Source organism: Amphiprion ocellaris, chromosome 16 (genome assembly GCF_022539595.1).
Source record: "Amphiprion ocellaris isolate individual 3 ecotype Okinawa chromosome 16, ASM2253959v1, whole genome shotgun sequence".
Taxonomy (NCBI): Eukaryota; Metazoa; Chordata; class Actinopteri; family Pomacentridae; genus Amphiprion; species Amphiprion ocellaris.
The window spans coordinates 13,079,687-13,094,158 of record NC_072781.1 but is presented as its reverse complement, the minus strand read 5'-3'; the positions used below and the strand labels follow the sequence as shown (position 1 = coordinate 13,094,158).

General features: G+C 39.2%; 2 protein-coding genes across 3 annotated transcripts; one reads left to right on the top strand and one right to left on the bottom strand.

Moving 5' to 3' along the window:
• Positions 1–761: 761 nt before the first annotated feature.
• rab23 (RAB23, member RAS oncogene family) lies at positions 762–10,216 on the top strand. Of its 2 annotated transcripts, XM_023261358.3 has the most exons (7): positions 762–1,145; positions 5,476–5,709; positions 6,322–6,407; positions 6,662–6,818; positions 6,930–7,012; positions 7,125–7,217; positions 7,312–10,216. In XM_023261358.3, exons 2-7 carry the CDS (start codon positions 5,555–5,557, stop codon positions 7,443–7,445), a joined length of 708 nt encoding a protein of 235 aa, XP_023117126.1. In that variant the 5' UTR covers positions 762–1,145; positions 5,476–5,554; the 3' UTR covers positions 7,446–10,216. The 2 variants fall into 2 exon arrangements, with proteins under 2 accessions (XP_023117126.1, XP_023117127.1); XM_023261359.3 differs by lacking the exon at positions 762–1,145 and having other exon boundaries at positions 1,159–5,709.
• A 376-nt stretch (positions 10,217–10,592) lies between these two features.
• On the bottom strand, positions 10,593–13,400 carry bag2 (BCL2 associated athanogene 2). Its single transcript, XM_023261355.3, has 3 exons — positions 13,141–13,400; positions 12,713–12,822; positions 10,593–11,717 (listed from the first exon to the last, which is right to left on the bottom strand). The coding sequence occupies exons 1-3, from the start codon at positions 13,260–13,262 to the stop codon at positions 11,323–11,325; spliced, it is 627 nt and encodes a 208-aa protein (XP_023117123.1). The 5' UTR covers positions 13,263–13,400; the 3' UTR covers positions 10,593–11,322.
• Positions 13,401–14,472: the final 1,072 nt, after the last annotated feature.

Sequence of the window (14,472 nt, the reverse complement as noted above, 5' to 3'; positions counted from 1 at the left end):
CCATTTTTCTGCATACTGACTATATTTGCTTTTGATACTTTTTCCATGCATTTCTCCATGAAATGCTTGCTTTAGGCTTGAAATCATGGATAACTGCACTGACTTATTGCAATCTAATACATTTCTCCATAACACCTGTCTTTTGTGACATAATTGGAAATATGTAAATTTAATTATACGTTTATTGCTGATGGCATAGGTAAAGGGGGTGTTGCACTGCGTTACATTATACTGAGAAATGTGACCCACACATGAAGGAGGCAGAAAATTAAAAACACCTCCGAGTATAGGCTAACGCATTCCAGTGTAACACAATCACCATTATCATAATTAAGAACGCAGCTTCTTATTTAATTAACACCTTTATGACAGTCCCAATAACAACAAAATATTACAAGTATAATAAAAGTAGATTATATGATCTAACATTTGTACTGGTTTGTCTTAGAGTGTGTAGGTCTGTAAAGGCGTTTTGAATCTTGGTCCAACTAATTTGATCATGAATATTCATAAGTCGTTAGTTTCTTGTTGGTATGGTTTATACAGTCGGCCACTGTGATAAACCGGTTTATAATACATATAATAGGTGTTAATAGGACATTATTGTGAGGAAGGAGTAGTTACAGATGTAATGATGTGACAAGGGCTCCATTATTTCCAGTCGTGACATTAGAACTACAAATAATCCCAGGACTCCCCCGTTGACTCTCTTGCATTGTGCACTCTTTGGCTCTGCTGCTTAGCAACAAACATTTAGCGAGCTAACCAGCTGCCTGTTAGCTGCTCTCATGCGCAGCGTCGTTAGCCCGAACGTAGGCTCGCCGATAGATAGCAATGCATTTTCACTCCGTAAATGGCAAAGATTTTCCTCGGTTGTCGACGTTAAGTAAACTCCACCTGTCGTTTTGAAGCGCAAAAACGTTGCCGCTGTCTGTGCTCTCATTAAGATAGAACTGAGCAGCGGACGGGGCAGAAGGTTCTTTTCTCTGGGAAAAGTAGCTAACCTTAGCTCGGTAACCTTAGCACCGGAGTCACTAGCGTCTCCTCTTGCCACGGAGAAGAGCAGAGGGAGGCTGTAGATATGTGATTGTGGGTTAGCTTGCTACATAGCTCATCTGCTGTCCGCGAATGAGCTCATTTTACAGGTAAGAAACTGCCCACTTCTGTTTGCTAGTTGTATTTTTTCCCTACTTGACCAGTACCGTTTGCTTCAGTCAGACTACACGAGCAGCTGCTCAGCACTTAAAGACCCTCCTGTCATCTATTCAACAGGTCGTATCTTGACCGAGGCAAACTGAGTCTGATTTGGCTGAGGAAAGAATGAAAAGTTGACATAAAGCTTACCCTCTCACAGACTTTAAAAATACTTCGTATGGTGATAATAAACCCGGACTAGCTTGCTTACATGTCGTGGAATTGTAATGTTTTTATTCCGCCTCTGCCCTAAATGTTGCCTTAAACCGTGCCCCGCCTTGAGGCCTGGACAAAGTAACGGTGAGCCGGTGAAGATGACTCACTTTTCTATCAGGGGAGGTGAATTATCTTCTACACACTTAAGAGAATTCAAATCAGCCAGATTACGTGTATTATAATGCGCCCTGGTACCATATTTCAGATTCTCTCTAATGTCTGCAGAATATGTGTCTACAGTATGAATGGGATCATCTCATTCTATGTGGAAAAATATGGTACCCAGAAGATCCTGGATGTAGATCATGATGTAGTCAAGGAAAATAGCATGTTTAACTGTGTAATTGGTGGTTACGATGTGGAGCTGTCATTGTCAGTTGTCCTGTTCTAGAATTTTTGAGTCATTATATGTATTAGATTGTTGAAGGCTTTGCATAGAAAATGTGAGGTCCAAAACATGATTACAGTGATAAACAGTAAATTATTATTATATAATGTTAAGAGCTTTTTATTTGATATTCAGTTTTCAGTCACTATTTTCCAAAATCATGTTCTGTGGTCTGTACTGTATGTCGTAATTCAGCAAAGTGAACTCAGCCAGCTTCAGGACCCTTCACTATGACTCAGTTGCTGTGATTCTTCAACCGGTTTAAACTACACATCTACAGATTATTACACTGAGATATGAGAGAACTGTAAATGTGCAACTTGGCTTGCAAATCCAAGTGGGAAAAAAAGAAGGGGGCCCTGAGTCTTCATTTGTTAGGTCAACTTATGCAATATCTAAGGTGAAATTCAAATTCAGAATAAATATGTTGCTGTAAATAAGTTAAAAATTCACATCAAAAGAAAAGCAAGCTGTTTTATTTTAAGCCATGTCTTGCCTGGATGTTGTAATAACTGATGCATCATGCTGCTCAATTATAGCTGATGAATAATATCTTCTACTGGCTTACATATTGTGACTCAACTTCAGACAGGCTGTTGGACACCACAGCCACGTTGTAAGTTGTCAGTATCCACTGAGAACAGCTTTCCCACAATATGTTGTTCAGCATTGCACTTGGCCACTGCACACATATAGCTGTGGAAGACTCAGTTGCTATGTGGCGTCTCCTGCTTCCAGTACTAATGGAAGAATAAACATGCTGCACTATTGCTCCAGTCAAGTTGCCTGTAAAATTTGTATCAGTTAGTTCAATGTGCATACATAATAGCTTAAAAAATAATTACAGCCATTGTGTAAGAGAATTCATTTATGAAAGTGTAATAAAATTTGTATTGGAGCCTGTAGCTCTGAAACTAATTTAATTTCAAATTTGACAAGCTTCAAAAGTTGCAGTGGGATATTTTGGAGTTTTGACTGTTGCTTTTGGTTCTGCTAATTTGAGATTTTTTTTTTCCACAATTTTGACATACAAAACTAAGTAATTAAAAAAAGAAGAAAAACATTTGTTGCAGCTCTAGTAATATGGGTACCCATTTAGTTTGTGTGCTGCTATGTCATGTAATTTATATAAATAAGTATTTGTACCAGGCAAAACTACATTGGGCTGCCTAAAAAGAAGCAGGATGAAACCACAAATCCGTTATTAATGTTAAAGATTAGATTCTTTTTTTTTTAAAAGCTCTAGACTCTTGTTGAAAATCAAAGTAGATAAAAAGCTGACTCTGAACTACACTGAACCATCCTTTGTAAAATAACTAACCACCATTCAATAACAAACTTGACACTGAACATACTAATCTGATGACGCAAACTTGATTCCGTTAAGAACGCGTGGCTTGTGGCTACTCTGTCGTGGTCCAAAAATAACACCAATAGAGTCTATATTCAAAAAGTTCAAAACAACTTTGCACAAGCTGTCTTGGACGCCCTTTGGTGTATCTTTCCAAATAGTACATGCAGTCCCCTTTAGCTGCACAGTTAACTTCAACACAGTGTTTAAAGGCTTGCATGAACATCTTGAATTTTAAAGGGTCTCCTTCAAAGACTGGTGTCTCTCTTGGTGGAAGTTGACTTGACCTCTGTTGTTGTAGTAGCAGTTCAGATACTTGATTTTGCTTCTGTAAAATCTGAAGTATGCTGTTATCAGCTGTATGTACAACAGTTCCATCCTCTTTTCCACTTCTTTCCACTTTTGACAGTTACATGTAATGTCTTATTTTCTGTCGAACCTTGCATTGGGATTAACATTTGTTCACTTTAGTGCTTTTCAAAGTAGGACTCCATTCCATCCTGTTCTCCTGAAAATGCTTGCAACACAGACACTTCTGCACTGCAGCTTCAATCTGAGCCTCAAGGTCCACTTGCTCCATTTGTTTGCGTAGTGATTCTGCTTGTGTCTCCAGTTCGTCTCTTTTTTTAGTGAATCTGCATGTGCCAGCAGCGCAGCTCTGTTAGCTTCAGCTTGTGCCCGTGCCATTGAGGATTTGTGGGATCTGTTTGATCTCACAGATCCTGCGCAGGTTGTTGCTGATCCAACATTTGATATACTTTTGGTGTTATTTTATCCTCAATGCTTTTCTCAGCTCCTTCACGTGCACACTCCAAATATTTTGCGACACGTCGAGAGACTTCATCCACACCCAGAAGTTTTGCCTTGAATCATATTTCATGCTTTTCTGTTTCTTCCACAGGTAACAGCTTGAGCAGGTCATTATGTGCAGCTTTTGCATCGTTAAGCAGCACTTGATATTTGTTAAAGCTGCTTTCTATTTCAGCTTTATTCCCAGGTTCAAACAACAACAACTCCTGAATTGACCTTTTTAATTCAGCAGCTTTACTCAGTTTAAATTTTCTTGTTTTTTCTAAATCTTCTGTTTTACAAAGTAGTGCTTTTGTGGTAAGTTTTACTTTTCTTTTTGTGACTGGGAGTTCAGCCTCTAACAGTCTGAGATTCAGCAGTTACTTCTACTGCCTCATTCATCATTTCACACAAATCTGAAGTTACCTTGATTATCAGTTTGAACCTTCGAACCACCTTCAGTTTCAGACATTTTTTAACCATTTGTTCATCAACCACAGTTTTTCGTTTAAAAGTTGCTTTTTCAAAAGTTCACACCAATACACAACGTAAATTATGTCCATGAAAATAAAGTCTCTTCCTCTGAAGTAGTGTCTTGGATATGAAATAAAGTTTATTTTACTTTGTTTTCACCCAGTGCATTGGTATTTCAAATAGATAGTTGTGTGCACACTTTTGTATAATGGCCATATGTATGTGTGTGGTACCTCCTTTATTAGACCTCGATCCAAAAGAAACCTTTCCTCGTCTGTCCGCCGCCGTTGCGCCGCCGCTGCCCCGGAGTCTCCAGTCTCCGTCCGCTGCAACGCGTCCAGACGTCCACACCTTGCCAATGGGTGGTCCACTGCCCGGCCCCGATCTCCGGTGCTCGTCGCTGCGCCCAATGCAGCCGCGACTCCTCCTGTCGGGTCTCTCCTGCGCCCAGCCGTGAGCCGTGGCCGTGGTGAAGATCAGCGTCGTCTAAACCACAGTGTCTGGATTACAGCTGGATCGCAGCGTTGCCGTCCTCGTCGCACAACTTATAGTTTCGATACGATCAAATAGAGATTGTTGTTGACTAATTGATGACGCAAACTTGATTCCGTTAAGAACGCGTGGCTTGTGGCTACTCCGTCGTGGTCCAAAAATAACACCAATAGAGTCTATATTCAAAAAGTGATTGGCCAAACTCACAATTATGAACGGATTCATCAATTTATTTACCTTCTGGAGTTCATCAAAAGTAACAAAGAACAAAGACTTTCCAATAAACTGTGTCATGCCACGCCACGGTCAAAAACAATTTAGCTCCCGTTTTGCGCCACACCTGTGGCAATTAGTGTGGCCTTTAAATACACAGGTAACTAATTCACAGCACCACTTGCTGGTTACTGATTGAAATGGCTCCAACACTATCAGAAAATCTCTCATTGCCATGAGGGCTTCACATTAATACCGATCACAACGTGGCTGCATTAATGTTACTTCTGTTGGTTGTGATTTGTATATAGTATCTAAACATGTGTCACAGTTTGTTTTATTTATCTTACGCTTTCAGTTGGTATATGTCTCCGTGTCACATCGCTGAAACTACCCAGTCAGAGTGGAACTGAGGAAACCAGCCAGACGTTGCCACCATGTTGGAGGAGGATATGGAAGTTGCCATCAAAGTGGTGGTGGTTGGCAATGGAGCTGTTGGCAAGTCCAGTATGATTCAACGTTACTGCAAGGGCATTTTCACTAAGGACTACAAAAAGACTATTGGAGTGGACTTTCTGGAACGGCAGATACTGTAAGCAACTTGTTTTGCAGAAGTCTGTCATATCAGTTACAAGCTATATTTAAAGTCACTGCCTGGGTCTGGTCAGATTAGCTATGTGGTGTTGTTTAGATGTTGTCAGTGCCATTTTATTTATGGTCAGGATGATCTCTGCTGTTGAAACAAATGTAAAAGATAGCAATTGCATACAATATGTATGATTCATGGAGGAACACAAGCCCTTATTTACAAGTGTGCTGAGTTGTTCACGGCTTTAAAAAGCATGAAATTAAATATTAGAGAAGAAATATTAAAGAAGATCAGGTAGGTGATTGGTTACAGCAAATGCCACATAACTGCAATGTCTCAGTGTACCTGTAAGTCATACTTGTTTCACCCCATATTTTTGCTGTATTTCTTCACTATGTCAAATAAGGATAAAACATGCAGAGTGTGTTTTTTTTTTAACTGAAAACTAATGTACTTAGGATAGTGAGGCAAAATGTCTTTAATGTTCTAGAAAGTCCAGGTTTTGGCAAGCGTACATGAATTTTACAGAGAGGCTAGTGTGGCGTGCTGGGCAGGGTATTCTGACTGTAGAGGATTTATGGCATAATCTTCTTTGTTACTTTCTCATTGTTTTAGAGTAAATGATGAAGAGGTGCGACTAATGCTGTGGGACACTGCTGGCCAGGAGGAGTTTGATGCCATTACTAAGGCCTACTACCGGGGTAAGATGCCACCACCATAATAAATTTAACACTGCTGGTTTGAATCACTGACTTCTTTGACTGCTGAAGTAAAGTTGGTGCTGGCCACAGATTTCATGGTTAACTGGCAGCATCACTTGTTGACTCCGCTTTTAAAATCTCCAGGATGATGAATTATGTATCATATTTATATCAGAATTGATTAAGTGATTTTTAAAAAACGATTTAACAGCTTGAAAACATGAACTGTTGGTGTGTGTGTATTTGCATTTCAGGAGCCCAGGCATGTGTGCTCGTCTTCTCTACCACAGACAGGGAGTCGTTTCAGGCTATTGACAGCTGGAGGGAGAAAGTGGAAGCAGAAGTTGGGGATATTCCCACGGTTCTGGTGCAAAACAAAATTGACCTTCTGGAAGAGACTGTTATTAAAAAGTAAGCCATTGATTCTCTGGAACAGTAAACAACTGAATATATATTGTAATCTAAGCATTATCACTTACCATATATTCAAGTAAATTTGTATTTTCTTCATTTGCATTGCAGCGAGGAGGCAGAAGCTTTGGCTAAAAGGCTTAAGCTGAGATTTTATCGGGCTTCGGTGAAAGAGGACCTTAATGTCAATGAGGGTGGGTTACTGAAAATGTCAACAACTTGTGTAATGTGAGTGATATATCATCATCCTGGATGATGATATATCTTGTTACTATCATAATATTTCTGCTGGTTCTCTGTTTTTAGTGTTTAAGTACTTAGCAGAGAAGTATCTTCAACGACTCAAACAGCAAACAGCAGAGGAGACAGAGGTGGTTCACACAACAAGCAATAAAATAGGTAAAGAATCTTTCTTCACATCACTTTCTATGCTACGTTTTAAGAGTTTGTCTTCATTAGGCTTGCATTACTCAAAAGTGCTGTTTTTCCATAGGTGTTTTTAATACCACAAGTAGTAATGTCCACAACCAGAGCTCCAGCAACGGCAGAGAAGTCATCACTTTGCGACCTAACAAACAGAGGACCAAGAAGAACAAAAATCCTTTTGGAAGCTGCAGCCTACTCTAGAATGACTGACTGTTATTTCTAAGATTGGTCATAGTTGTATTCTTTGGAGGGAGCCACAGTTAGAGACCAAAGCCCACACAGACTGGGAAGTACTACACTATACTACTTTAATAACCTGATGTTTAATCTGTATCCTGAGTTGTTTCCCCACATTGGTGGTTGTATTTCCTTTGATTCAGCGTTGGTTCTTCATCAATGATCTGAGCACAAAGCCTGTCAACCTTTGTACACACTTGGGTTTTCCTTGTGGTTGCCTTAAGAATCAGCAACAGCTGCAGCTACAGTATATTGTGTCGTTGAATAAACTGTTGCAGTGCCGTTCAAAACGAGCCTGTTCAGAACCACATGGTGATAACAGATAGCAGGACAGCTGATTGTTACAATGGCAGATTTACACAACCAGTTGTACCTAGTGCAATTGTAGCGTAAACTCAACTTTAATTAGTCATAATGTTTCTCTTCTTTTGTTTCTCGCAAACTGCTTGTCCAAACGTCGGCACACTCAACACTGCAGTTCCTTGGGTCCTCAGCAATACACCCGCCAAGTGTGAGGTAGATTGGATAAACAGTTGTCGAGAAACGCAAAGAACAAACACTTACCGAGGCGCTTTCATTTATTAGTGAGATGATGCCCTAAACAGGATACGTTATGGCTGTAAGTGCAAATGGATGTCCCCCAAGTTACAGAGGATTTTTGTAATACAACTTGAACCTTTCATCAAAATATGTAAAAGCAAAGGTTGCACTCTTACTCTATGGAAGAAAAAAAAACTCCTGTACATGATTTTTAAAGTCACTCATTCCTGTGTTTGACATTTCAACTGTGCAATATGTTTGCATGTATTATAAAAGATATACACATTATTTTGTACCATATTTTTCTAACTATCAACAGAATATGGTTCAAACTATACTGTTTATCCCTATCGAATTCAGAGTTTAATGTGTAAGTATTTTTGTACGAAACAACAGTGTTGAATGATATCTCGTGCCAAATTTCCTCTTTCTGAGCTGTGCTTAAATATTAACACTGCAGTGATTTGGATGTAACATGAAATTGATAGAATGTGCTCCAATGTATAACCAAATATCAGTAACCACTGACACAGAAATAGCCCTTTGTATGTCTGCTTACACTCCACTTATTTACAGATTTAGTAACCAGATTGTTTTTGATGTAAAGCACGAGTTAAAAAATGATACTCTTCCCTATGAGAGTCATGGTATTCAAGTTTCAATCAGTTACAAGGCTTTGGTTTTGATTGCAATTGTTTACATTTTCCATATTTAACCATTATTTTTTGTTTACTTTGGTACAAATATGAGCTCATTAGTCAGCCTCAGAGTTAAGTTTCACTACCTACAGTACACATTCAGATTCCATAATATTTCTAACATTTCCTACACTAAACATGGTACAAGATTATTTTAGGCTTGGCTTGTGTAGTTCCTATTAATTTCTACGTTGTAAATATCATTGTGCTGTTTTTTGATTGAAAAAAGCAGGAGGAGTTGGGACACAAAGTTGGAAAGCTTAGTTGTGTCTGTGCCTGTGGTATAGAGTCAAGGGCAGAATGTAAACTAATGCTCTCTGAAGGTGTTAGAAGCAGAACTGGATATTTTTGCATTCGACGTGCTTATGTGTGCCTGAATATGCAAGAAAAAATAAGTTTCTTCTCACGACTGCATCAGGGTACTCCCTAAAAGATTCCCCAAATGAATGCTCAGTCTTCGATACAGCTAGCTGTGAACTCAATGTTACATGCCTTGTTTGCCTCAAGCCTTTTTTTTTTTTTTTTCAAAATTCATTATCTGGAGAACACTGGTTTACCAAGCACAAACAAATGATGTGATGTAGAGAAGTCTTACATTAAATCTGCAGTCAAATTATTAGCATTTCCTTATTAGTAGTCAAATTTGTAAGTATTTTACATGGAATTAGAATACATAGAACATCTGGGAATACGTGTGCATGCACATTTTTTGTCTTTCTAAAAACATTTGCAACTGATCTCAGATCTGAGTTCAGATGGGACTGAATTCATTCATTTTATTCACTTAAGTCTGTTTTGAAAATTCCTAAAGGTGCTTACAGTGTGTTCAACAGTTAAACCATTGGTACTAAGATTGTGTCACATCTCAAGCTTTCTTATTTGGCTGTATGTAAACTGTGCTGTTTTGAGAAAAAAGAGAAAGTGGTATAACTTTTATGCATGCAAGCCTTTTTTTCCCACATCAGTGAATGTTCAACCATGGTTGCAATGCCTTGTCTATGTTTACATTCTCCCTCTTTGACCACCAGTGAGCATTTTAGTCCCTGCTGTGGCTGTTTGTTTAAAATTTGCCTGCACAGTAAATCTGTAAATAATAATTTCTCAACTTTCTCTTATTTGTAACATTGTGTTTACCTTGTCTTTTGGCAGTTTGACAGAATGAATTTAGCGCACTTTATCATTGAGATGGCATATAATCTTAAAGAATCATAAGTTAAAACTAACCATACTTAAGTGCTGTCACTCAGGTGTAAAAAACATGTATCTTACTTTTGATCCGCTTTTTTTTTCCAACGTGACTTCATAAACCAGTTTCACACATTTAGATAGATAAACCAACACATGAATGCTTAGTTTGACAAAACCCGCAGTCGTTGCAGTTTTGTTATTGCAGCCTGAAGTGTGCCACACAACTGCTCACCTGATGTTGTGTTTGGGAGGTAATGTTTGATGGCAATCTGACATTAATAAATAAAACTTTACTTTTTTTCTCGGGCATCCACTGTGTGATTTCATATGATGATTCTTTCTGCAATCTTTCAACCAAAGTTTACATTGGAACCATATTGCTTAGGTGCAGTTGATCAAAGTTAACAAAACTAATGGCGACTGAAGATAATTTCAGCAGTGTAAACAGTGTTGCTAAAAGATGGTGCTGCCTCCCCCAATTTTTCAAGTTAATAATTAACCAACATGGGATACAGAGTTCAGTTTTTTGCTCATGGAAACGGTAGTTTTATAATCCAAGTTGCCCTCTTACTAGTATTTTCAAGATGTTTCAGCTACATGCTAAATTCTCTACTAAACACTAAGTACTGATGTGATCTTCTAATACAGCAAAAATCTACCCATGACATATTCAAAGACTTTACCCTTTTAAAGAATGTGTGCTTTATTCAGTTTTATCCAAAAAATACAACAAAATTTTGTGAAAATATGAATCCACAGCTTGACATGACTTGTGTTGTCTTCACACAAAGAGGTAGTGACTGCACACCCAAAATCCTTACCAAGTGCTTAATTTAAAAAGGTGAGACAATGAAACACAAAAACACACTCCATCATTGGATTTGTTGTTTGTCAAATCGGATAAACCAGCCTGGGCAATCAGGTGATAGAGCAGACATATTCTTTTAGTAGTGTCTGGATGCTTATTTCAGATGTCAAATAAATCACTTTCACCTGGCAATGAAATGTCGATAGGCTGTTTTTCACACTGTTGTATCACCTAAAACTTGGCAGACGATCTACTGACACATTTATAGGCGCTTAATTAGAAGTTGATTGCCAGCACTGGATTTTCTGAAAAACTGTGAGCAAACCTCTAATGACTCAATGTGTCTTTTTCTAAGTGTATTGAAATACGCACTGTGTACTGTGTACATACATAAAGAAATCACTATTAAGGTTGATGGAAAAGACAATGATTTTAAGGTAAAACTTGGTATTTTTTGCTTTAAGGTTCAGCATCACTGTGCTTTTCCCAAAGGGGCATTTCTTGCTGCTACTATAGTGGAGTCCTTCTGAAAGTTAGTACAGGATTACAACAGTTTTCAGTGAGGTTAGTGGTATTCAAGACACATTTTATTTTTTGGTGACGAGTCTTATTGACCACCGTTGGCTTGTGTGTGCTCAAGTTTTTGATGATCCATAATCTTGATGTTCTTTTCAGCATTCTCAACGTTCCTCAACAAAGTCTCCAGCCTCCGCTTTATCTTCTTCTGGTCCTCTAGAGCGCAGCTGATCACGATGGCCTGAAACTTCTGGTCGATGGGAACAGCCGGTGCCTCAGACACACAGGCGGCGTGCAGGGCCATTAGCCGCTGCCGACCACCGTCCATGTCGTCCAGTAACTTCTTCACTATTTCATCTATAATAGACGTGGCCTTGTGCAGCGCGTCCTCCTGCTGGGAGTTTCTGATTGTGCCAACGGAGATCTCCACAGACAGCGTCCGGCCCATCAGACGGTTTGCAGTTAAATTCAACTCTTCTCTCTCCCCTGGAAGATACAAAACAAGGAATCAAAGTTGGATCTTGAAAGGGAAAAATTTTGTTTATTACGCAGAGCTGGACACAAAATCTAACTTAAATTCTTGTAAGGCGTAGAAGCACACTGATTCAACTTTTTTTTTTTTTTTAAATTCAGATCCTTGCCCTAGTTCTTGCTGGGTTCATGTTAGTGTTGTCTTCCATTATGATTATATATTATTCTTTTGTACTGCTTTTTTCCCCCCATGCTGTTGACAAACCTTTCGTGTACTGTATGAGTCACTGTTTAAAAGACTATTGCACTGATGTGTGGGAGACTGAACATCAGTATTTTAGTGGTAACGATAATTAGAATATGTATAAATAGATGAATATTGCAGATAGCTTCATGTGACCACTTTTAATATGGGTTTTATCCCAACCACCTTTTCCCAACCAGTCAACTAAGATAGCCTGCTTCTCTGAGCCTGGTTCTGTCGGAGTCCACCCCCCCACCCCCATTCAATGTTTTTTTTTTTTCATTGCTTCCCATTGTTGCTCATAGGGAATCCAAAGACAACTTTGGATTGCTGGGTTTTCTGTTCTCTGTTTAGAATTTGTAAAGTCTGTGCCTTACTATGCTAAGCACTGTGAGATGACATATGTTGTCAATCTGCTATATGAAGGATAAATGATTTGTAGGTTAAAAAAAAAAAAAAAATGGACGCCCAGTTCCTGTAAACTCTGGGTGGAGCACAAAGACTATCACGTTGCCTTGTTTTTCTTCAAACCCCCTGAGGTTTTTTTTAACATCACCACCCAAGCATTGAGGAGCATTCAAAGCATAACCTCACCGGATCACAATGCTACAGTGACTTCAGAGGAGCTGAACAAAAAAAACAAAAACAAATAAAAAAACATACAAATTCAAAATACAGCACTCTGCATGCCGCTTCTGTCCAACATCCTGAAGCAGTGTGTGACTAGAGCTCATGTGTAGGTTGTAGGAGTGAACAGCGGCCTCACCAGCACAGATGTTACGCATTTCTTGACTGTTCTGTAAGGACTGAATCATTTCCAGGATGCACTCCCTTTCCTGCTCCATGGCCGATGCAGCTTCGCGTAAAGCCTCCACCCTGACAGAGAGACAGAGACAAGACAGGGTTTAACGCCATCCATTTACAGCCACATCCTCCCTCTGTAAAACTAATGGGTTGGTATGATTATGAGGTAAGGAATGAGGTAACCACTATTAATCCATCTACACTGTATGAAAGGGGATGTTTTCAGTAGGGTGACTCCAACTGATTATCATTTCACATGCATTTTTCACAACCATTTTATATCTTATGCATGCATTTATGAAATTCAACATCAGATAAACAACATGTGAGCAGCCATACAGTAAGCGACAGTACATAACGCACATGGTCAGGCCTGTTACTGAACTGTACCTCATTTCCAGCTGATCCAAACTTTCCAGCAGCTGTCCCGAGCGATCCGCCATAGACAGAGTCCTGCTGAACTTGCTGCAGGCAGCTTCGTTCATCTTCGCCTGTATTTTCGCCTGAGCCATGATGATCAGCGCTGATTATTAGGATCCGTCCCGGAGAGTAAAATCCGACGTGCGACCGACGCTCTGATCTGTCCAGCTGACTGCAGCAGCCCCCAGGGAGAACATTTCCTAACATGGGCTGCAACTTCCTTCACTCGTTCCTCCTAGAAGTTTCCCGAGCAGACCAGAACTGCGGTGCCCAAAGTCAGGTTCGCGGACCCCTAGTGGCCCCCGAAAGCGGTCATCCGGTCCACGGAATTAGATAAAGCTACACACTTTGAGATGTTTGCTAGAACTTCTCATTTCCAACTAATATACGTAGGTGAAGTTACTTTAGAATATATTAATCATTTGTTAACAGAATAATTTTAAAAAAATGTCTATTGAAGTACAAAATCCAGTGTTCGAAAGCACACAAAATCTAAAAACAAATGTAGGCACAAGCTTATGTATTTATTAGAATTTTCAGGGTATGAAAGTGTTTTTGCACTACCAAACTGGACAACAAACTTACACAACAAGCTCAGATTCTTAGCACTTTAACCCACTCTGGAAACTTTTCAGTGGTGACACTACTTGCTATCAATGACGAATATTATGAGGACAATCTATTATTCTGGGTAAATTGAGATAAATCTCATCTGTAGAACCTGCCAGACTATTTGGTTGGTAAATATAACTGGTTAATATTGGCCAGTCACAGATATATTGGTATTATATGTTGTCCAATATTTTTAAGATTTTTATGCAGAACATTAAACAGTAAGAGATGCTTGAGATAACACCGAAATGGTCCTCAGCTGAGCAGCTCCATCCATTACAATATTCACAGCACTGCCTGCAGCACATGTAGCAGAGTACATATCACAGCTAAGCAGATGGAGATGCAGAGTCAAGTGGTGTCTTCACAGTAAGCTGTTAAATAGTTTGTGAAATACATAATTGGGAAATGAATCAACACCTGATCGTTATAACTCTAGCACACAAACTCATTGTACTTGTATGCATTTCTGTAAAGAATATCTGCCTATATCAATATTTTTACACTAAAAATCTGTATCCCTGTTTCCAAAAAGAATCCAGTAAGAGACAGGCTCTACACACCAGTGATTGAGAGGAAGATACAGACAACCTTCACCTCTGTCATATAGTTGACATGTAGTTTGATAGAAGCTGCTAAATTCTACAACCAGGAAGTTCCAGTGCTAACTTGCTTCATCAGTCCATAAAC